General features: G+C 43.4%; 1 protein-coding gene across 6 annotated transcripts in view; it reads right to left on the minus strand.

The window, feature by feature from the left end:
* CSGALNACT1 (chondroitin sulfate N-acetylgalactosaminyltransferase 1) overlaps window positions 1–19,054 on the minus strand; it is a 309,957-nt gene that overhangs the window by 10,767 nt on the left and 280,136 nt on the right. For all 6 annotated transcript variants that reach the window (XM_053578680.1, XM_053578684.1, XM_053578683.1 and 3 more), the window contains exons 5-7: window positions 16,543–16,644; window positions 5,482–5,660; window positions 4,540–4,634 (exon numbers count right to left, since the gene is read on the minus strand). In XM_053578680.1, coding sequence (XP_053434655.1) covers window positions 4,540–4,634; window positions 5,482–5,660; window positions 16,543–16,644 — 376 coding nt within the window. The remainder of the gene's footprint in view (window positions 1–4,539; window positions 4,635–5,481; window positions 5,661–16,542; window positions 16,645–19,054) is intronic.

Raw genomic sequence — 19,054 nt, forward strand, 5'->3', positions numbered from 1 at the left:
TTTTGAAGGGGAGTTAGGGAGGTGTGGGCAGAGTAAGAGGGAGGGCGAGGACAGTAGACAGCACACTGTGTGACGCGAACAGAGGGTCACAAAATCATCAGAGGGAACTGCTTGCCCTGAACGGCAGACTGAGCACCGGACACCATGGGCATCAGACATGGTGAGGGGCTGGCCTTGAGGTGCAATGCCAGCCTAGGCAGACTCGGAGCAGGTGTGCTCACCTGGCAGGGGTTGGCCGGTGTCTAGGGCGCTGGTACCATGTGCCAAGTGCTGGGGTTTGCAGACATTTTCTGCATAATCAGTTGGAGAGTCGGTGTATGCAGGATAATGAATCCCAAGGAGAAATCAGGGCTTGCAGGGCTGTGCTGGTGCCAGCCAGTACCAGGTCCCAAGTGGTGTACAAATCTCTTCCTAATGCCGTGACCAGTGATGTCACACTAGTAGCCTGACACAAGCCACAAGGGGAGCATTTACACCATGGAAATCGGAAAATGCTATAAATCAGGACTTTTTATACCCTCCCTTTCAGAGAGTGGGTTGTTAAATATTTACCAGCCCACCACTGGCTCTCCGCCATAAAAGATTTTTTAAAAAATTGAATTAATTTGTGTTTTAGAAACCTATCTCTGGAAGAGGGTGAAGGAAATACTGGATTACAGAGGAGGAAGGAGTCTACAGATAAGAGTGGTGGGAGGCTCTAGCAGTGACCTAGGCAAGAATTGACCAACCTTAAACCAGGAAAGTCAGATGTCTGAAATGAATACTTATTTATAGAAGTCATTTCTTTCTCAGTGAGCTGTTTCCACATTAAAGCATCATCAAGTTTTCTGTAAAACTCAAAAAATTAATTTTAGAATAAAATCCCATGAGTTCACTCAGTACTTATTACAAGTGGTCTGTACTGAAAGGAAAAAAAAAAGTCTGAATATATACACAAAATCAATAATTTGGTTCCTTGCTTTACACACAAAATCATTAATTCAGTTTCTTGCTTTTCTCGTCAGGCAAAATATCATTGGATGATAGTGGCAATAGTGATGAGAAAAAATAACTAGCACGTTGACCAACAAGGTCATGTTTCAAAGGCTCCAGGGAAAGGTTGTCTTTTGTTTGTGTAAGTGAGTTTTATGAGGCTGCATTCTGGGGCTGTGTTCTGCCTTCACCTTTGACAGTGATGCATTCCAGGGAAGGCTATCAAGGATTTATTAGTAGATACAGCATCTTTCAACACTGAGCCAAAATGCACCCTTGGTAGGAAGTCTTTCCTAGGCGATCATCATTTCACACCTTCCCACCACCGACACAATCTGTCACCATTATATTAATTTCTGTGGTTTGGTGTCCTTAGAATCTTTGTTGGGCCATTTCCTTTATATGTTGACTCACATCTAGAACTTAAGCAAATCTCTGTCCACTGTACCAGAGTTGAGGAAATCGTGGTTTGGGGTTGAGATCTGCTGGTAGGCTGGCTGTGTAGTCTTGGACAAGTCATTTCATCTCTACAAAAAGAAATGAATGAGATGTTCTCACAAATGACTCCCGAGTACGTGACCTTGTTAAAGTTCTTCTGACTCTTCCACTAGCACCTAGGCTGGTCCTCGATAGGCAGTAAGTTTTCAAGAAATGATTCATCCAGTCAAGAACACAATCACACTTTTCTCTTTGGGATGGGGGCCCTCACTCTTTGTCTCAGAGAGAACTAGTATTTCAGACTAAATAGGCATAAATATCAAACTCCAAACTGTCAGACTAATATGCTCTAGCAAAAGTCAAACGTATATTTGGAAGTAAGTCAAAGGTTGCAAGGTAATTTGGAGCCTGTAGCAGTGGACACAGGGAATCTTGAGCTGTTTTTTGCTTTGATTGTGAATTCTAAGGCTCTGAGACACTTGTCCAATGGTGCTGATCCTCCAGTTTCTCTTTCCGCCTGCTTCACTTGAGGAATAATAACAATAAAAGGCTAAAATACCTTTAGATTGTGAAATGAAAGAATTCCTGGCAAACCAATAAGATCTTTATGAGTTCGAGTAGAAAGCTTAACCGCGTTCAGTGTCAAATGTAAAGTAGTATTTCATTCAAAGCCAAAGGAACTTCTATCAGGATTGGTTGAAAGAAAATAAATCCTACATCCTATTTTCTCATCAAACTCAATTGGAAGCTTAGAATTCTTGTTGAAAGAAAATCAAAAGTTTCTTTAAAAAAATTTTTTTTTAAGGGCCGGGGTCTCACTATGCTGGTCAGGCCGGACTTAAACTCCTGGGCTCAATCGACCCTCCTCCAGCTGCCTCCTGAGTAGCTGGGATTACAGGCACAGGCCACCAGGCCTGGCTGAAACCAGACATTTCTGTCTCAGTGGGGAGTGATGTTGCTTGTAAGTACAGCCATGGACGGCCCTTATTATGGTATTTTGGTCAATGATGACCAAAAATTGACAGTGGTCATCCAAGGAAGGTAAGGTTATCCTATTAAAGAAAGACAATTTTTTTTTTAATAAACTCAGATTACAGTGAGTATAAAGTCTACACTAGTGCACAGTAACACCCTAGGTGTTCATGTTTACTTACCGTTCACCCAGGGCAACTTCTAGTCCTGCAAGCTCCTTTCTTGGTTAAGTGCCTCTATACAAGTGTTTATCTTTTATACCATATTTTTTCCCATACCTTTCTATGTTTAGATACACAAATACTTATTGCTGTGATACAACGGCCTATAGTGGTGGTTCTAAACCTTCCTAATGCCGTGATATATTTTCATTGTTACAAAGGGGTTGCGACCCACAGGTTGAGAACCGCTGGCCTATAGCATTCCGTATAGTAACATAGTATACAGGCTTGTGGCGCTGGAGCTACACAGCCTAGGTGTACAGTGGGCCACCCCATCTAGGTTTGTGTAAGTGTCACTGTGATGTTTACGCAATGACGAGGTGTCTAAGGACACATCTCTCAGAACGTATCCCTATTTTTCAGCAATCCATGAAGTGGTTCTGGAGTGAAAAACCCTTACTGTTTTTAATGGATAAAGCACAGATATTCACACAGCACATTCACACATAGAAAGTGTATCTGTGGTATTGAAAGTTCACTGAGGGAAAGGAAGCTACACTCTGAGTGTGCATCTGGCTTGAGCCCACAGTGAAACCACACTGTCACAGGGTGAGAAACAAATGCTGTCCAACCTGACGATGCTCAACTCTCTGCAAATCCATCAGCTGCCAGAGGCTGGCTGGCAGACGGCAAGCAGACAGCCCAGGTTTGGCTGCTTCTGGAAGCTGAAACACAGTAAGTCCTCCAAAGGAATTGCACAGGACAAGTGTTTTCGGTGGAAATCAGTTTAGTCTCCCACTGCACAGAGGTATGAGAGGCCCGGCCCTATGACGCCTGCGGGTTCACACAGAAGACATCCTTCCTCCACCCTAAGAGGTACTCAAGTCGGGAGAACCACGGCTTTGATTCGGCAGGAGGCGGAGCTGCCCAAAGCCAGGACAGACACCTGGCCCTCAGATGAGAACGTGCACTTGAGCCACATGCAGCTTTCGATAAACCCAGCTGATCTCCCTGCAGGGAGACCACCGCCCAGCTTGGGGTGGGAGAAGAATCATCTGTCTGTCTTGCTGGCAACAATAACGGTGGTACAGGGATCTTTTTCTTTGAGACAGAGTGCCATGGTGTCACAGCTCACAGCAACGTCAAACTCTTGGGCTTAAGTGATTCTCTTGTCTCAGCCTCCCAAGTAGCTGGGACTACAGGCGCCACAATGCCTAGCTATTTTTTGAGATGGGGTCTTGTTCTGGCTCAGGCTGGTCTTGAACTCGTGAGCTCAGGCCATCCACATGCCTCGGCCTTCCAGAGTGCTGGGATTATAGGAGCCACTGCACCTGGTGCAGGGATCTTGTTCTGGCTTCCTCCTGCTGCCGCCCTACCTCCCCCCAGAATGGGCTCACTGCCTGTGATGGTGGAGACATCTCAGCTTACAGCTTGGGGGCCATGTAGTTCCATGCGGCCAAGTTCTTGGCAGAGAAGTCCCTCCAATATTTCTCTGAAAGCCACCTTCCTGTGACATTTCTGATGCCACCATCCACTGGAGGTCTTGTGATGTGCGGATGGTGGTGCCGTGGAAAGGTCTTGGAGAACTGAGGTTTGGAGGCTGCTTCTGGCCCTCGCTGTGCAGAGCCACCCCGTTCTGATCTCTGTACTCCATCTGACATGAGTCTCCCCTTTCTTACCTTGTGGGATTTGGTAATAAAGAAAAAATGTGCAGCATACATAATGCAATAATACTAGTTTCTCAAAACCATAGCAGAAAACTATGAAGGTGTGAAATTACCTTTCCGAAGAGTACTGTTCCCATTTATTTTCCACTTTTAAATATTGCAAGCACTTTTAATCAACAAGGCAAAGGCCAACACGTCTGCTGAACTTCAGAACTACTAAGGGAATCATTCCCCAGACTGCAGCTCACCTGTGCTCACGGTCAGGTGCCCCTGATTGTGAAAGACATGAAACAAAGCCACACAAAAGCTTCTGGGGGGTAATTACTCACCAGCTGCTGTTCCAAGGGAGGGACCGCCTCGTGATGGCCATATATTATGCCGGGATTGTACTGACTGAAAAGGACCGGATAAAACACCTTCTTCCCTGCAAACCAGAAGACAAGCATTTGCTTAAAGCGAGACGATGATTAGGTTTGTTCACTGACATCGAGCCTTCTGAACCTCCCCAGATGTTTGCATCTATTTTTCTTTCCCTGCCAACTCAACCCTCAAATAGGTTTTTAGAAGGATGAGGCAGAGCAGAGAGATTCTAAAATTTTTCTGACCTCCCAGCACAGGAATAATATTTAAAATTCTGACAGTCAGTGGTCCCTGCTGGGCACCAACCAATGGGAGTGGGAGTGGGAGACAGCCCTGGTGCCTGCTGCCCCCCCAAACATGAAGCCTTTCATTTCCTGGCTGGTAGGGTAGTCTCCAGGGCTGCCAAAGGGGCCAGGGTGACTTTGAGGAGAGCCCAGGGCAGTTGCTCTTTACCAATTAACACGAAAGAATTTCTGTATTTTAACAACTGACATGGCTATGCTAGTGATTATTGTCTGAATATCAGCCTTGCTTGTGAGTCAAATGTTTGAAAATTAATTCTGTCTTGGAGGCTCTTCCTGTTCAGAGCCCTTCTGCCCTTGGTAGCTGCCTGCACGTACCTTTTCTTTTTTAGACCCAGGTAGCTTTTCCAGTGGGCATTCACTAAAGCTGACCTCCCAGTTGGAGATGGAAAAGGGATTATGAATGAGAACTTGGGACAAAGAGTCCCAGAGTTATAGTGGCCCACGGGCCCTCAATATGGCCCCAAAGGAGAAATCAAACCAGTCTTCCTTTTCTTTGCCATTGGGATAAAACAGACTGCCTGAGAAGCAGGATGTCCCAGCGGACCCTGAAGATGACACATGAACGAGAGAGAGATGCCACCTGGTAGTAGGACGAGGGACCCGCACCTGGCTGTGTGTTCAGCCTACATGTGTTGAGGAACTCAGAGGTAAAGTAGATGTCGACGTCGCAGAAAAAGAGAAGGACGTTGCTTCCCTTCCAGGAGCGGGCTCCAACATCAAGTCCCTTTCCCCGAGAAAATTCTCCATTTAGCGGGATGAAGGTGAAGTTCCTAAAGTTGGCAGCTCTGAAAGGCAAGACCAGGTCCAGTCACTCCTGAGCCCTTGATTCCCAGGCTGAACGCATGTCCTGGAAAATACACAACCAGGCCCATCCACATCTTGTCACTTTTCTTCTGCAACCCTGAGGGTACTGGGGCCACCCAAGCAATTATGGAAGGACCCAGACCCACTGGAAACTTGTTGGGATTAAAGGTGCCAAGAACACCTAGTGAAGTCTTATTTCTTGTTTTTCTGGCAATTTCCTCATACTGAAAACTCTAATGTCATCACTATTGAATACTCTTGGTGATGGGGAAAATGTGAACCAGTAAAGACTAGGAAAGCCACCCAGGAAAATCTCCAGGCGTCCCAAGCCACCCAAATGAAACCCCTGAGCCAAAGTAACAAAATCACTCTGGAACGGCTCCACCTGGCATCTTCTGATCTGCATTCAAGTCCAGAAGCCAGGCAAGACGCTCTAGATGTATATCTGTACCAAACAGATGTAAACCCAGATAGCCTCCCCATGCTGCAGTAAAGTAGCAGGGCATGAGGAAGAAGCGACCGACTTAGAGTTAGAACACTGAAACGTCCTAGACCTGGCTCTCCCACAGACAGCCCTGTGATCTAGCCAAGCCCATGAATCTCCCTGAGCCTCAGTTGCCTCATCTGTAGAACAGTAATAACAACACCTTCTTTAACCAACCCACACAGTTATTAACTAGATGAACGGTGCCAACAATGTAAAACCCTCTGTAGGCGTCAGCCATGGCTGCTATTAGCCCCTGCAAGGATTCCCAGACCCAGGGTAGAGAAGCCAAGATGTGTCTTCAGTTTGCTGTTCTTTTCCAGGAATGGCAGAACCTTCTGGAATGGGGCATGTCTTGAACAAAAGTTCCAGGAATTCAATCACTGCCTAGTAGGACAGGAATTGTCTCAATCAGCTTCAATTCTGTTCTGGCTCCTGCCTGGGGAGGGCCCAACAGTTGGCAAATCCTCCTTTTCCAACATCCTCCTCCAACCTGCACATCCTCTCTTCCCCACACCACCTGGCCCATCCTCATCCCCAACTTCTCTCATCTTGATATATTCAAAGTTTTGTACACAACTCATTTCCATTTTTAAAAGTTTATATTCCAAGTAACTATCTTGGGTAAAGGTCAACACAAATTCAGAGTCATCGACTTTTAAAAAGCCAAGTTGTACTTTTATCTGGTAATTTAATCAGTGAAACTAGTTTTGCTGCTCCTTCCTTGACTTCCGTTCCTCTCTGACCTGGGAGTGAGCTTAGTTTCTTATCTGGGGAATCTGCGGGCCCATCTGCAGGCCTGTCCTTGTCTGAGTCTGATGCCAGATGTGCCTTTTAGGTTTGGCTCAAGGTAGGAGGCTTCGTAATGGAATAAGGACACTTGTACTAGACTGTTTATTGAAGCTCAATTTACAATCGCCAAAATGTGGAAACAGCCTAAATGCCCACCAACCCAGGAATGGATTAAGAAGCTGTGGTATATGTATACCATGGAATACTATTCAGCTATTAAAAAAAATGGAGACTTTACATCCTTCGTATTAATCTGGATGGAAGTGGAAGACATTATTTTTAGTAAAGCATCACAAAAATGGAGAAGCATGAATCCTATGTACTCAATTTTGATATGAGGACAATTAATGACAATTAAGGTCAAGGGGGGGGAAGGAAAAGCAGAGAGAGGGAAGGAGGGAGAGGGGTGGGGCCTTGGTGTGTGCCACACCTTCTGAGGGCAAGACATGATTGCAAGAGGGACTTTACCTAACAAATGCAATCAGTGTAACCTGGCTTATTGTACCCTCAATGAATCTCCAACAAAAAAAAAAAAAAAGAAACCCGGATCTGGGGCCTAGAACCAATCCTGTTCCCACCACGGCTCAACAGACGTTTGTGAATGAAAGTGTGAATATATAAATGATTTCTAGCTCCGCCCTCTCATTTATTTAAGTCATTCCATGTCTTGTTAGTTTCCTTATCGCAAACCCCAGCAGTCATGGAGTTCAAAGGCACATTTACACACTAAAATTCTACTTTTCCATGATTCTACATTTATACAGACCTTTGAACTTTTCAGAATTTTACCTTGAACTTTTCTCTAGGTAGGTGGCCTCAGTTCATATTTTCTGTGAGTGGCACTGAACTTGTGCTACGGAGCCTGTTCAGTACGATGTCTAGCTCCAGTCAAGGGCAGTGCTACCGCCTGCCTCTGAAGACATTTAGGTGGTGTGAGATCTTTGCAGGCACTTTCATAACTCCTAGAGGATTCTACAGCCCCAGCTCCTGTAAATCAGCTAAACCCATTTCTCCTGGAAATGGGTTTCCAGGAAAGTTTTGCCCATAGGAGATGCTTGGGTCTTACCTATTCTTCTAGGGGACTCTCCAGCCCAACCCATCTGTCATCCTGGGCCCATCTTGCTTTAACTTACTCTGTATTTAACATACAGTCAGTAGCAGGTCTCTATATATTTGTTTTAAGGTTTATACCCTCTGAGACCCCTGTTTCCTCCCTACCCCCCATTCTGTTCACTAACTTGCAGGGCAAGGACTGACCTTCCCAAACACACTGAATAAGCAAGTCCTTTCTCAGTCTGATTGTATCTGATTCATAATTCAGGTACCTCTCCAAGAGTGTTTCAGCTCTTAGAGCTCTCAGCTATAAAAACAATTTGTATTTGAACGATGATAAGCAACTTCTGCCAAAGAAAGGAGAATGTGGTTCTTTCACATACTGCATTAAGGAAACTATAACACCATATTTTCCTGTCTGGACAACTTACAATCCATTTGGGTAGATATGTCCAATATTTACAAGGAACAAGTCATATTGGTTAAATAAGGATACAAGGCAGTGTGAGAAATTAAGGTAACAACATTAAAGATATGATAAGGTTATAGGTGATTAATTTTTAAGTTAATGGTAGAGAGACAGTGGGTGCTACACATTTAGAGGGCAAAATGGTAATTCAGTATGTCTGCTTACACAATACATAAGTTAATCTAGCTTGTTCTGTATGGGAACCCCCTGAACCCTGGCTCGAGCTATTCCTAATAAATGCTGTTCTCTGCTCTTCTGAGGGTTGGGGGAGGGAACTGGGCTTGCCTATTAGCCACAGTCACTGGAAAAGCCCATGGTATCTGGTGTTTGAGAGGACCTGAATTTGGAAGAATTTTTTTTTTTTTAAACATCAACCGACCTCTATGCTTCAATGTATTACAGTCCTAGAAAAAGGAATTTAAGAAAACAGATGCTGCTGGAGAAACTTTACATGGCCTAGTGCAAAATGCAATTTGCTTCCTTTGTCTTTTTTTTTTTTTTTTTTTTGAGACAAAGGCTCACTCTAGAGTGCTATGGCATCATACTTCACAGCAACCTCAAACTCCTGGGCTCAAGCATCCTCTTGTCTCATCCTCTCAAGTACCTGGGATGACAGGCATGTGTCACTATGCCCAGCTAGTTCTTCTGTATTGTTTTAGTAAAGACACGGACCCTTGCTCAGGCTAGTCCTGAACTAGCCTGAGCTAGCAATCCTAACAAGTTCAGGATTGCTGTACTCCTGAGCTCAAGCAATCCTCTCACTTCAGCCTCCCAGAGTGCTGGGATTACAGGTGTGAGCTACCATGCCTGGCCTTGCTTATTTTGTCTTTATGCAACCTCCCCACAAAGATGGGCCAACCTATTGGCAGTGCCCCATCTGAATATGCATTTCAAGCCTGTGTGTCTGCAGGTACAGAGAAAGCCCTAGAAAGGGGGACCCAGCTCTGTCCAAGTGCTGTTTTCACAGGGGCCACTTGGTGTACATGACACCAGCCTCATCTGCTTGATTCCATTTCTGTCCCAATCCAGCCCTGTCTGGTACCCTCATCTACACATGGTCAACACTGGCCAGGAGGCTACATGCATTATTATTGCTGACCTGGATCCATGCTGGCTCCTCTCTGAAGCCCTGATGAGGGAGCTGGACATGAGTGTGCACAGAAGGTAGTGTGGGGAGACAGTCATCACTGTCCTGGGAAGCACTATCAGCCAGTCCCAGGCACTGACAAGGCCCGAAGTGCCAACTTGGTGACCCACCTGCAGTTCCCAGTGTGCTGTCAGGTCACTGTACTCAGCTCCAAGTCTGTCTGCAGGTGAATAATGGTACTATTTTTCCTCTTGCATCTTCAACCCAAAGCTTCTTTTAATGAACCTGTTACCTGGAAGAACCCCTCCAGCTCCTCTCTTGCCACCAGGAAGGGCCTTTGATAACTAATAAGGGCTTTCTGCCAAGAAAGAGGGCTGAGCTGGAAACACCAAGAAAAGAACTGGGACATTTTCTTTCCTTCTCCAAAACAAGGAGATTAATACATTGTTGAATCTTTTGGGCCTAGAAGCATGATGGCCTTCTCATCTCAAACTTATCAGAACCAGCCAGGTGGGACGCACAACAGGAGGCAAGGAGATGAAGAGGAACTGGCTTCTGCAGGATGGTCAGGCCCCTATTGATGTGGCCCATGTAGCTTCACTCTGAAATGCTGCTCCTTGGGCATGAGACTTGATCACCTTCTACTCAACATGTATTAAAAAGCAGCAAAGCCACATAACAAGCAATGACAGAGATCAACTCAAAACACTGATTGGCATCCTTATGGCTTCTTTTTTTTTTTTTTTTTTGTAGAGACAGAGTCTCGCTGTACCGCCCTCGGTAGAGTGCCGTGGCGTCACACGGCTCACGGCAACCTCTAACTCTTGGGCTTAAGCTATTCTCTTGCCTCAGCCTCCCGAGCAGCTGGGACTACAGGTGCCCGCCACAACGCCCGGCTATTTTTTGGTTGCAGTTTGGCCGGGGCTGGGTTTGAACCCGCCACCCTCAGCATATGGGGCTGGCGCCCTACTCACTGAGCCACAGGCGCCGCCCCCTTATGGCTTCTTAAAGTCAACATTGTTAAAATGGCTACACCACCCAAAGTGATTTACAGATTCAATGCAATCACCATTAAAATACCAATGCCATTTTGTTTGTAGATCTAGAAAAAATAGTTCTACTCTTTATATGGAACCATAAAAGACCCCAAATACCCAATGCAACATTATGTAATAAGAACAAAGTGGGAGGCATCACTGTACCAGACTTCAAGTTATAATACAAAGCTACAGTAACACAAACGGCATGGTATTGGGACAAAAATAGAGACATAGACCTATGGATTAGAAAAGAGAACCCAGAGATAAAACCATCCTCATATTCACATCTGATCGTTGAAAAAGCAGACAAAAACATACACTTCAATAAATGGTGCTTGGAGAACTGGATAGCTGCATGTAAAAGACTGAAACAGCACCAGCATCTCTCAATAAGCACAAAAATTAATTCATGATGGATATAAGACTCAAACCTAAGGCATGAAACAATGAGAATTCTAGAGAAGAATGTTGGAGATATCAGCCTAGGGAAACAATTTATGAAGAAAACCCTAAAACCAATCATAGCAACAATAAAAATAAATAGGATCTGATCAAATTAAAGTTTCTACACAGCCAAGGACACAATCAACAGAGTAAATAGATAACCCACAGAATGGGAGAAAATACTTGCATGCTATATATCTGAGAAAGGGCTGATTACCAGAATTTACAAAGAACTCAAGCAAATCAGCAAGAAAAAAATAAACAACCCTATTAAAAAGTGAGTGAAAGACATGAATAGAAACTTTTCAAATGAAGATGGTCTAATGGTCAAAGAAAATATGAAAAAAATGCTCAACATCTTTAATCATCAGGGAAATGCAAATCAAAACCACAATGAGATATCACCTAACTCCAGCAAAAGATGGCTCTTATCTAAATTTCCAAAACAACAAACGCTGACATGGATGTGGAAAGAAAGGAACACGTCTATACTGTTGGTGAGACTGCAAGCTAGTTCAGCCCCTCTGGAAAGTAGTATGGAGATGCCTCAAAGAACTAAATGTAGACCTGCCATTTTATCCAGCAATTCCACTACTAGGTACTTATGAAAAGGGGGAAAAAAGACATTTTATCAAAAAGACACTTGCACTCGGATGTTTCTAGCAGTAAAATTCACAATACTAAAGATGAGGAAACAGCCCAGTGTCCATCAAGACATGATTAACAAAATATGGTATACAGAAAACCATGGAGTACTAGTCATCCATAAAAAATAATTATCTAGTATCTTTTGTAACAACCTGGATGGAACTGGAGACCATTCTTCTAAGGAGACCATCCTTTAAAGCCCACGTCATACTTCTAAGTGAAGTATTGCAAGAATGGAAAAACCAATACCACATGTACTTAATGCTAAATTGGAAACAGTCCATCAACACTTACGTGCACATGTGGAGGTCAAACACAACAGAAATCAAGCAGGTGGGAGGGGGAAGGAAGGGTTGGGTAAATTCACCCCTAACGGGTACAATGCACACTTTCTGGGTTAAGGGCACACTTATAACTTTGACTGAAAATGCACAAAAGCAAATTACATAACCAAAACGTATGTGCCCCTGTAATCTGAAATTTACAAAATGTGAAAAATAAAAATAATAGGAGAAATTGTGGGGGATGTATCTAGAATCTATGTAATCCACACACCTTTTCTGTACATTTAAAATGGTTCTGAAAATAAAGATTTTTTTTTTTTTAACAAAACAAAACACAGATTGGCACAAGGAAGTGTGGTGGTGTGGTTTGGGCATGTGTACAATGTACATGGCCATGAGGCTACAACCTTTAAATGTTGGACCATGGTACTGCACAAGCAGAAGCCCAGTTTTGTCCTCTGTCTCATCACTGCCCCCTCCACAGTGACCAGGCAGGAGGAGATGCTCACAATGGACTGCTCACCATGGCACGGGCTTGCCTAGGGCCTGCTCTCTCTGCTCGGTGCTCCATCCCCAGAGGGTGCATTCTTCATCTATTCCTGTGAAAATCCCATTCATCCTTTAAGGCCCATGTCAAGTGTCACCACCTCGCTCATGCCTTGCTACAGACTGAAGTGCCCTTGGTTGGCTTGCAGGCATTGCATCCAGTCCTGCCTCTGTCCCTTCTGCGTCCCAGCATCTTCTGTGCCTTGGCTTGTACAGATTGGTGCCAGCTGCTCTAGCAGGCTCTAAAAACTCTTCAAGGACAGCCAGGGCCCTGCTTTCTGTTTTCTACTATCAGAGATTATCCAGCACTGTGTGGTAAAGGACATAGGGCATGATCAATAAACCTTGGGTGAACCAGGAGACAAACTGTTGGATAACACCAAGGCACATTTCAGATCTGTCCCGATGGGAGGTGCTGGCCAGACATGCCTTCCCCTCCCCCAAGAAAGCACAGCCCGCTCAAGTGGGCACCCGGGGAGCCCTTGCCCTCTGTACATGTCCATCTCCCACATCAAAAAGGGGCTGTGACCCATAGGTCCTGAAGGACAGGCACAAGCCCAAGCTTTTAAGATAATGACAAATATGTAAATAAACAGAAAAACAAGAGGTGAGGAAAATAAGATGCAACTTGGTCCAAAATATTTAGTTTGCTTATTCAAAGAAATAAAATATTTAATGTCATGTCTAAAGTAATGCCATAGTAAGAAACAGACATTTGTCATGGTAGAATAGGATCACTACAGTTTATATCATGTAATTGCCTGTGACAAAGCTCAGTGAGCCGTTCAGGAAGACTACATGATTTAGTCATATTTTTTTCTTTTCCACTTGAATTGTATTATCAACTGATAAAACCCTTGAATTTCTCACTCAATTCCTTCTTTTATATAACAAACCTGGTGCACGAGGACTCCAAGTTATGCAAAGTCATTTTTATAGAGGTTACAATGACCTGAGAGAGCTGCTATTTCTATTGCAGATTTAATTTCCCTAATTGATTTACATTTCCCAGAATTGCTGGATTATAAATGATAAAAGATAGTGCCATCTAATATGACTTATTCTAATGCAGCCTTTCCCCCACAACTGCAAGGAGATTCTCTTAATGGAACACTTTCAACAACAGCCCTTTATTTAAAAAAAAAAAAAAATCTTCAAAAATTTACATAGAAACTAGTATTTTATCTAATGTGTAATTTAAGATTTTAAATCTTACAGCCCAAAATGTTGAAATCCCTTCTGAGTTCTGCTTCCTGAAAACATCTGAATATAGTGAAACATTTAAAACTAAACATGTTATCATCCAATTGTTTGTAGTAGGCACTTTAAACAGTTCATTTAGAATTTCTGAATTCTGAACTTATACAAGCCTATTTTAGCAAATTTCTTTAGGAAATACATTTTTGCCTTTCCACTGGTTTTCCAATTTCATGTGGAAATGAAGCACAGTCCACTAAGAAGGGCAAATGGATGTGTCTGAACTTCAGAATGGTTGCACGCAGGCCTCAACTAATTACAATTCACCATCTCCCAGGCTAAATGTTTAGACTGCCTTTCTTATTCACTGTGTATGTAAAATTTCTGTTTTGCTTTGTTTTAAATAGGGAAATCAAAGTCAAAACAAATTTTCTGATGCACAGAAAAAAGATTCAAATGTTTAGCATGAGGCCTCTACTGTGGAGTTTTCATAGAAAAATTGAGGGTGGCAACCTGAATGCCATACTGAGCCCTCATGAGCTTTTGCAAAGAGTAGAGTGAGTGATTGTGAAGATGGCAAGTCAGGAAGTAAAGCGTCCTTCCTAATCTGTGAATCCCCCACCCACCACCATCAAGTGAAGAAAGGAATCTCACAGTCTTGTTGTAGGTGTAGATCATCACAGATAAAGAACTAGGTGGTGGTCTCAAGGGCCACTCCCTCCAAGAGGACACTGTCTTCCAACCTTCTCCTCTGGATCCCACCATGTGGCCTCAATGCTCAGACTTAGCTCATGCACCTGCAGCTTCTCCTTCTCTGGAAAACCTGGATGTGTAATTTGCAGCTCCTGTCTGCATTTCCACCCTGAGGCATGCTTGCCCTTGCCCACAAACTACCTGTATGCACACCAGCAGCTTTCCTCAAAAGATCTGGGGTAACCCAACCCAGCATAGCACCTGGCACCTACTGGACACTGTGCTTTTGCCTTTATGTCTTACATAAGCTACTATGTAGCACAGGTTCAACTCAGTTTCACAGATGAAAGTCTCCCTAGCTCTGTAGAGACACATAACGAACATAAGACATTGTTTGATTAGAGGGAAGAAAAGCCCTTGACATAGGACACAATGTCTATGTATGCATTTTTATGTACACTTTTTATTAAGATTACATAACATAAAATTAACTATTTGAATGCATAATTCAGTGTCACTTAGTACATTCACAGTGTTGTATAACTATCACCTATTTCTAGTTTCAAAATGTTTTCATCATCCCCTAAAGGAAACCTCATATCAAATTGCCTCATATTCCCAGCTTCTAGCAACTACTGATCTGTTTGCTGTCTTCATGAATATACTTATTAATAATATTTCATATAAATTAAATGATATATAATTAACCTTCTGTATCTGTTTTTTTTCATTTATCGTAATGTTTTTGAAGTTCATCCACATTGTAGCATGTACCAGGATTTCATCCCTATTTATGGCTGAGTAATATTCCATTTTATGGATATACCATATTTTATTTATTCATTGACAAATATATACGTCTTTGTCCACTTTTTAATGAGACTGTTTGATTTTTTTTTTCCTCACTGATTTGCTTAAGCTTTTTGTAGATCCTGGTTATTAGTTTAGTCCTTTATCAGTTATATAGCACGTGAATATTTTCCCCATTCTATAGGTTGTCTATTTGCTCTGTTGATTATTTCCTTGGCTGTGTAAGAGCTTTCTTAATTCAATCAAATTCCATTTATTTAAATAGATGGCAGACAAAATTTGGCCAGTGGGCTTTATTTGTAGACTCCTGCTTTAGAATACTTAAATAATTACAATTGGCATTCAGATCTGGGGTCCATTAATGCAAATCTAGTAACAATGAATGAAAATAAATGCAAAAACCATGCTCTTGGACTCTTATTCCTTGACTATCATCCAAATTTCATTTACCAGAAACTTGAAACAGAGGGTGCTATTTATGTCTAAACCTCATCCGTACTATTTCTGCCACTACCACTGACTAACCTCACGGCTTCACTTAGAAACTGCCCACCTGATTCCTCAGCTGGAGTGCTGCAAACCTCCACAGCCAGTGTTACAGTACCACGCTGGCTTCCTCACTGGTGGAAAATGCCATAGGAGTCATTTATTATGATAGGAGGAAAAAAATCCATTTATACTGCTTTTATATATATATATATTTATTCCCCATACAAATGACCAGGTATAAAAATATAACCTGAGTTCTAAAGTTTTCAGTTAAATTATTTCTATTCAACTTGAATAGGTTTAATCAAGGATCCTGCCTCCACCATCACTTCTGCTTTTCCCCTAATTTCTCAAAACAAATATTGAACAAAACCCCAAAGGGTGAGACCATTTGCTATGTGGATGAGATGCGAGTATGGACATCGCTCAACTTTGCAAGCTGTGGCTGAGATGGAGCTCACTGCACAACTGTGCTCTACCTGAGTCCAGTTCTCGGACAATGTTCCCGAATCCATGGTGCTAAGAGTGATCACGTCCAGTCATGGGGCAGCTGAAAGGGGATTATGCTCCCCATCCTGCTCCCTGTAGGGGAGTTTATCTCCACTGTCAAAGCCATCACTCCCACCCACGCAATGAATACCTGTGTCACAGACAGGGTTCTCCCTGGGAAAGAGGGCACAGACTTCCCCCTATGCAAGCCAGCAATCATTCCATGCCCCTAGTTCACCCACAGTGTTAAGGAAAATCACACTCAGCAGAAGCGGCAGCCCTGATAGGGACTGAGCCCAGTCACCATGACTCCCCACTGCAGCCCACGGTGTACTCACTTGGAAGTGTTTTCAAGTATTCCTTTGACTTCATTCATTTCTTCTTTCCCAAAGTAAACAACGGTGAGATGAACCCTCCCATCCTGCTGGATGCACATCTCCCTGGAAAACACAACACACGCACGTCTGGTTCTTGCATTAACAGGCAAGTCACAAACAGGTTTTTCGTAAAGTACAGAAGGGTCTTAAAGTAAAGCGAGCAGCCAGAAGAACAGACACTGGATTCACAGCACTTCCAGCTGGTCATCGAGTTGTTTGCATTTAGATTTATCTCATTGGGAAACAAGAAAATTTAAACATGTAGATCCCATAAATTGAAACTCAGATGCAAGGGAGCACTGGTCTCATTTGTGCAGGCTTCCCCGCATGGGGCCTGGGTTGTTAACCCCCGAAAGAAGTCTATGAAATACAAATGACATGAATCCCACCTTACAGATGAGAGAGCTAAAGGCAGAGAGGGTAAGCCCAGCCTGCTTATCTCTGCCTCTATTCCCTTGGGTGGACTCAGTACAGATCGTCTTCAAGACCGAATGAGCAAAGGTGAAAGTTCTTTGTGTAGGACTCTAGAAACCCTTGGAAGCATCCAGTGTAATGACTGTCCAAGGGAGCAACAAGGCAGAAGCTCGGTCACGGAGTTTCATCTTTCCCAAGCAGATGTGATTGCCTTCACTATGTCCCCACAGAGTCGCTGTGACTCTGATTGTCCTAGGCACCTGGAACCTTGTGTGCGCCTCAGGGTCCCGGCAGTGCATCCTGTCCATCTAGGCCCAGGCCTCTGGCTGTCGGCCGTCTTCACCAGCTTCCCCACCAGACCTTACTTCTTTTCTTTTTTTTTTTTTTTTGAGACAGAGTCTCACTATGTCACCCTCGATAAAGTGCTGTGGTGTTACAGCTCACAGCAACCTCAAACTCTTGGGCTTAAGCGATTCTCTTGTCTCAGCCTCTCAAGTAGCTGGGACTATAGGTGCCCGCCTATAGTCCTGGCTATTTTTTTGTTACAGTTGTCATTGTTGTTTAGCTGCCTCGGGCCAAGTTCAAACCCGCCACCCTTGGTGTATGTGACCGGCTACATAACCACTGTGCTGTAGACTCGGAGCCCAGACCTCATTTCTTGCTTACCCATGTCTTGTCCTCTCAACCGTATCCCCTAATCGATCTAGTAAGGTCTTCTGCTGAGGGTTTCCTTCATATACGTATGTGTGTTTGTATAAATGTGTTATGTGTAGGTATGTACACATATGTATAGTCATCTGTCCGTCTGTGGGTGACTGGTCCAGGACCCCCTGCAGATGCCAAAATCTTGATGCTCAAGTCCTTTATACAAAATGAAGTAGTATTTGCATATCAACCATGCACCTCCTCTTGTATACTTAAATTATCTCTAGATGACTTTTAATACCTAATACAATATCACTGCTATGTTAGTACTATATTGTTTAGAGAAAGATCACCAGATAAAAAATCTGTACCTGCATTTAGGTTGTTTCCACAGTTTGGCAATTGTCAATTGAGCTGCAATAAACAGTCTAGTGCAAGGGTCCACAATTGAGGACCTGATACATGGTGGGGGGTGGGGGAAGAGCAGAGAGAGGGAAGGAGGGAGGGGATTGGGGGGTCACGGTGTGTGACACACCTATTAGAGGCAGGACAAAATTATAAGAGGGACTTTACCTAACAAGTGCTGTGTAACCCAGGCCTCTGTACCGTCAATGAATCTTCAACAACAAAAATAAATAAAATTTAATTAAAAAAAAATCTGTACATGCTTAGTACAGATGTAACCATCTACTTCTCGACAATATTTTTGATCTGTGGTTTGTTATATCAAGGATGTGGAGCCCATGGATACAGGGGGCCAAGTGTGCATATGTGTATAATTTTAACACGAGTTTTCTAGAGGCGAGTTGATAGAAAGATTCTTCTGGTGGGATGATATTTTGCAATATTTTATATTTTGTTTTGTGCCCTGCCATTTTGTTTCTTTTATATCTATGTTGGCTACTTTCCCCCAAAGAACAATCCACATCATAGCTTTCTAGAAATCCCTGAGCTGAAATTACAGAAGTAGGTTTATTCAATACTTGTAACAATGATAATCAGAAAAGAGCGACTACCTTCTTAGGGTTGCTGGAAGAAAGCCAAAGCAATAGGAGATGTGGTTCTTGCCCTCAAAACATTTAGTGGGGAAATAAAATGAGCTCAAATAAAAATCCTCAGACCTCCCATGGCCCTGATAAAAAGAACATGAAATTCAAAAAGCACAGCAAATCCTGGGGGCTGCAAAAGTTGAGGTCTTAAAGGATGAACAGGGTTTAGAAAGGCAGAGAGAAGAAAAGAATTCCAGATGGAAGACTTAGGGAAGTTGATCTCCACTGGGTCAGGGGTACACAGGGCTCCCGGGTCACGAGCTTGGTCCTGAGAATTTGGTTTCTTTCCTGTGGAAGAAGGACGAGGGCTGCCTTGGGACACCAGAGTGATAGAAGAGGTCCTAGCAGTGGACAGAAGACCTGGA

Source organism: Nycticebus coucang, chromosome 24 (assembly GCF_027406575.1).
Source record: "Nycticebus coucang isolate mNycCou1 chromosome 24, mNycCou1.pri, whole genome shotgun sequence".
NCBI classification, from domain to species: Eukaryota; Metazoa; Chordata; class Mammalia; order Primates; family Lorisidae; genus Nycticebus; species Nycticebus coucang.